At 43.0% G+C, this 5,610-nt stretch overlaps 1 protein-coding gene across 1 annotated transcript in view; it reads right to left on the reverse strand.

Annotated features, from left to right (window-relative positions):
* Positions 1-2,276: 2,276 nt before the first annotated feature.
* Positions 2,277-5,610, reverse strand: part of MYO3B (myosin IIIB) — a gene marked incomplete at its 5' end in the record, with an annotated part of 536,872 nt that continues 533,538 nt past the window's right edge. Inside the window, 3 exons of the mRNA XM_006141497.1 lie at positions 2,277-3,788; positions 4,587-4,633; positions 5,008-5,114. Coding sequence (XP_006141559.1) covers positions 3,650-3,788; positions 4,587-4,633; positions 5,008-5,114 — 293 coding nt within the window. The remainder of the gene's footprint in view (positions 3,789-4,586; positions 4,634-5,007; positions 5,115-5,610) is intronic.

Below are 5,610 nucleotides of genomic sequence, written 5' to 3' on the forward strand. Positions count from 1 at the left end.
AAATCTCTCAAGATTTGCATCAGTTTTTATTCCTGCCAGTTACTGTAAATACTACGCTGTGTATTTGAATGCATATGGACAAAGCCATGTGTCAACGGTACTTCTGCAGGGAAAAAAATGCATTTCAATGTTTTTACTTCAAATAATTTGAAAGATATTTCGCATAACTTAATATTTTTCTTTTCCTTTTTTTATAAAGATTTTTGCCATAGGGCACATGTGCTCACCGGAGAGAGATGTGGAGAGAGAGGAAGTGAGAAATCACCACTCAGGGAGATGGCCATGCTGCTATCTCTCCTCCTCCATTCTCCTCTTGGGCACGCACGCATGCACATCTGGTGTGTTTTCCCAGTTGCTGGATCTGGGACTTGAACCAGGAATCAGTCATATGGGATCCAACACCTTAACCAACAAGCCACCTGCTGGCCCCTTGGAGTTCATTTCTTTCTTTCTTTCTTTTTTTTTTTTTTAAGAGAGACTTTTGCTATTAGGCGTGAACGCTCTCTGGAGAGACAGAGAGAAAGTGAGAAATCACCCCTTGGGGGGATGGCCAGGCCGCAATCCCTTCTCCATTCTCCTCTCAGGATTTTGGGCGCACATGTGAGTTTCAAGCTGGTGAGTCCAGGGCTTGAATCATGGTCAACTACATGGGAATCCAGCGACATAACTATTATACCATTTCTGAAGTACTGTTAGGAATTACAACTGTATCAATGACTAATTGTTGCAGAGCTTCCAAATTGTGATTTTTTTTCTTTTTTTAAAATTTTTTTTATTTTTGCCATAGGGAGCCTTATACTCCGTGGACAAAAGAGAGACAGAGAGAGGGAAGTGAGAAATCACCCCCCAGAGGTGGTGGCCATGCTGTAGTCCCTTCTTTTCATTCTCCTCTTGGGATTTTGGGGAAGCATGCGCATATGCCCTGTGTGATTTTCAAGCCACTGGGTCTGGAACTTGAACTGCTGTCATCCATGTGGGAGTCTACCACCTTAACAACCATGCTACCTGCTGGCGCTCCCAAATTATGATTTCATAGTTGCTTTTATCTTTTAAATTTTATTTATCAATATATTTTAATTAGAAACAAGGCAGGTGTACAATTACATTGTACCAGGATAAGTGGGAAGTTATGAGCAATTCCATTCAACAGTTTGAAAAGTCACTAATATCAAATCAGAAGCAGATGAATCAATGATTAAAAGCAAAACTTCCAAAAACACTCACATACTATTAACACTAAACATTTATATAACATTTATAGGCATTACTTTTTAAACAATAAAATCACATTCATTTATGTTTTTTCTGCTCTACTTGTATAATCTCATAAACATTATGTTTTTGGGTGAAGATCTAGAAAAAAAATCAAGACTCATGTTTTTGTTGTTGTTGTTGTTGTTTTGTTTTGTTTTGCTATCAGGCATGTGTGCCCGCCAGAAAGACAGAGAGACAGAAGGCAAGAACTCACCCCCCAAGGGGGATGGTCACGCCACAATCCCTTCTCTTCCATTCTTCCCTCAGGATCTTGGGCATGCACGCACACACTTCCAGCGTGAGTTTAAGCCACCGGGTCCAGGACTTGAACTGTGGTCGACTACATGGAAGTCCAGCGATGTAGCCATTATGCTATCTGCTGGTCGTAAGATTCATATTTTTAAAAATAAAGATTAACTAATGAAAAGTTGGCTGTATTTCTTTCTTCTGGTAGTTATAACATTATAATTTCCAAGATCTTTAAATGCTTTATTCTATGATTTATGTTTACTAACTGCTTATTAATGTTTATCCCTTTCAAAACTCTGACAATACTTTTTATATTTTTTAAGGTTATTTTTCTCAACTCAAGATACTCATGCATATCATCTGCCAAGTATTTTAGAGTAAGAAAAATTTTAGAGCATCTATTCCAAAGAAAGGGTTGTCGTAGAATTCTTTGGTTTTTACATCACATAGCAATCTCAGATACTTTTTATTTTCCTTTCTCTTCTTTTCTTTTCTCTTCTTTTCTTTTCTTTTCTTTTCTTTTCTTTTCTTTTCTTTTCTTTCCTTTTCCTTTCTTTTCTTTTCTTTATTTTTTTTAGAGAGGTTTTTGCTATAGGGCACATATGCTCACCAGAGTGACAGAAAGCAAGAAATCACCCCCAAGGAGGATGCCACGTGGCAATCCCTTCTCCTCTATTCCCCTCTTGGGATTTTGGGCACACATGTACATGTGAGTTTTAAGTCACCGGGTCCGGGACTTGAACTGCAGTTGACAACATGGCAGTCCAGTGACATAACATTACGCTATCTGCTGGTCCCCTCAGATGCTGTTTCACATGAAGTGAATACAACACATTCCAAAAATGTGTTGTATTGAGTCATATTGACTATTGTACTATAAACATCATTACAATAGGACTAGCCTATCCTTGAGTGAAAAAAATCAGAGCTTACGATGTAAGAAAAATGATTAATCATGTATAACATACCATTGAAAGTAACTTTTCTGGCCCAGCTGCAGTGGTGAAAGTGGGAGGGTGTTGCTCTGCAGTGACTGAAGCCGTGTGGGATGCCCAGGTTCAGTTCCCAGCCCAACATAAACAGGCTGGGCTTGGTGACAGCGCCTATGATCTTAGCTAACTGGGAGGCTGGGGCAGGACCTGTCAAAAAATGCCTCACTCTCTTTTCCCCTCCTTCCTCCTCTCTTCTCATAAAAACAAGAAAAAAGAAAAAAGAAAGAAGCTCTCCTGTCAGATATGGTTGTGTAAGTGCAGTCTCTCCATTCACCCTACAGTTACTGGTGCCTACCTGCCAGGCACTGTGCTAGGGTCCATGCATACCAAGATGGACAAAATAAGCTGCTTCCCCTGCAGTCACTCACAGCCTCATGGAGACATCTGTCCAGTAAACAGAGACCTATGAAACAGTAAGACCTGGACTTGGGCAGGATCAAGTTTTCTTTCCTTCTTACTTCTGTTTACTACTGGAGTGATATTTTACCTTGGCAAGGTGAAATAAAGAGGCAAAGCATTTCTCAGCATAATAATTAGCAAGAGAGGAAGAGAGGAGTCCAAAGGCTTTGTACAAAGAATTAGAAAGGTTTAGGCTTTTCTGCTTAAACACAGGGACTTATCCTGTCCCAAGAGACATGGGGAGCACTCCTTCAGAATGGGGCAAAGACTACGAGGCCTGGACCTGGGAGAGGCGGGAGGGACAGAAAGGTCCAGTTAAACAAGAGAGTTGAGAAGAAAGTAGGGCAGAACTCCTGGATTCTTCCTGGAGCAGAGTCTGCATAGCCCGAAAAGTGAGGTCATAGAAATTAAGTAAGGAAATACTGTCTGTGTTCCTGATTGGTCAATGGGGAGATGGTTACCTTCTTAGAAGGTGGGGATAAGAATGGCTGTTACTACTGCGATGGTGTGTTCTCAGCCTTCCACAGGGACTCGTGGGATGGGAAAGGAGGGAGTCACCGAGTCAGGCTGCACAGCTGATGTGGGAGGGTGGCCGAGAGATGAGATGTTGAGGAACCTGTGCACTGAGCAGTAAGGCTCAGGTACGGGCCGTGTGTTCAAAGCTGCTGACCCCATGTTGGTGCTTTCTCACTCAATAGCCATCCATTACCACGACTGTTCTTACCCTGAACAGATACCGGGTCAGGAAGTACAACTCAGTGTGGAGCAAAAGCATCTCCTTTTGAGGAGGAGGAAAAAAAGAAAGGATGGGCTGCATTGCCCTCCTCAGGGATAGAGTCCACAGGCGACAGAGACTTGTAGTACTCGTCTTCCCCATCGAGCACTTTGATTTGGCTGCAACAAAGGGAAAAAAAAAAGAGGATTTTCAGCAAGAAAAGAGAACAAATGCTGTAGTCATCCCTGGAGTAGTAAAGCCGTGTGAATAGTTGGAACTGGGTCGAGTCCCAGCACTAGCAAGGAAGGGTAATTTGAGTGGCTTAGGGTCTCCCAGCACCGAGGTCCTGAGCTCTGATCCACGATTCTGGGTCGCACACTGAGAACAGCCCGCTAGTGGTGTCTGAAAGCTGTGGTCATACTGCAAGTTGATTTATGTGATTGAACTGTCTGCCTCGTCTGTTCCCTCTAGATGAGGCTCCCTCCGTCCCCCGCCCCCCGCCAGTTCTCAACCTAGTGCCAGTGATCTTCACTGCCATTCTCCACCATAAACCACAAACTCCTTACTCTCCCCGTCTAACCACCGCGGGAAGTTTTTCTTTGTGCATGTTTTAAGGTCTGGGAGTAGGCAAATGTGGAGGAAGTGGCCTATTTGCACTTCTTAGAGTGCGCTTGGTTGTGTAAGGAGAGTATTATACAACCCGCTACACGTCTCCAGTTACAAAAATAGTGCAGTCCCCTGGAATAATGATGAGAATAACTTCTGCCCTTAGGTGACAACTTCAACCTCTTTGGACAGATCAGATTCAAGTTTTTTACACTTGCTACTGTGAAAAGTAGTTTCCAATGTCAATAACAGTGGCACTATCAGGATGGCATATTTTTAGAAGCCTCTCTGGAAAGTTTTGCATTTTCTGTAATATCACAAAGGACCCCTTCTGTTTACAGTTGCTTAGAACTAAGAAGACAGATATTTACCCAAGTTTTCTTGGCTTCCTCTTGCTCCCTTGATATTCTAGAGTTCCCTGTGGAGAGGGCCAAGAACACACAGTCAAAGCAAAGCAGCAAGTCGTTAATTTTTAATTCAAAGTGATTTTGTGTTGAATGCAAGCAGATGCTGATAATATCAGAAGTCACAGCATAATTTTTTTGATCAAAGGGCTCAAGTGAGCCTGATGAAGCATGCATCTTGCTCGTCTTTGATAAACCACATCAATTATTCACCGTGAAGGCAGACATCCTGACATGAAAGCAACAGATAAAGAGCCTAAGCACATGTTCAAGACGAGAGCATAAGAGAGTGGGGGTGGGGCTGGAGGGGCTGGAACAGGTATTAATAACAGAATTATTAACTGGAAACAAAGCCAGTGAAACAGCTTTATGGCCACTTTGAACTCACATTTAACTGGTTATAGTACATGGTGTCCTCAGGGCTACTCAGCGTTTTGGGCTGCTGACATCGTCGGCGAGGTGTTCGCTGCTTCTGTGCAAGACCGTTTTCTGAACCTGTAACGAGATAGCAAAACTTGACTGTAAACCATCCCAGGTGTGGGGAATATTCCGTGAAGAATGGCTTATCACATAAATCCACTTAGTAGGAGTTGTGTCCTGTTTTAATGGGCACGTTAGAAGCTTTGCTCACATTAGGAGAAATGTCATCCTAAAAAAACACACATGAAGATTGCTAAGTATAAACAAGGGACGCTGTCTGTAACTTCTCCCTCACCTTTCTGATCTGAGTCAGCGCTCCAGAGTGACAGAAAACAAGCAGGATTGCTCGCTCTGGTGCAGTATAATAGAAGGTGGTGGCCAGTCTTTGCCATTTAGCTGCCCATAGGGGAATAACTCAGTTGGGAGAACCGAGGCCATCTGGGATCGCTTGTACCACGTCTACAGTGAGAGTTCAAAGACATCTGGAGTACACATCCCCTTGGGGAGATGAGAACCAAACCTTTTTGTTGGATACATTGGGGCGGGGGGGGGGGGGGTGGGTTGTGTGTGG

This window comes from Tupaia chinensis, unplaced genomic scaffold (assembly GCF_000334495.1).
Source record: "Tupaia chinensis unplaced genomic scaffold, TupChi_1.0 Scaffold000056_1, whole genome shotgun sequence".
Taxonomy (NCBI): Eukaryota; Metazoa; Chordata; class Mammalia; order Scandentia; family Tupaiidae; genus Tupaia; species Tupaia belangeri.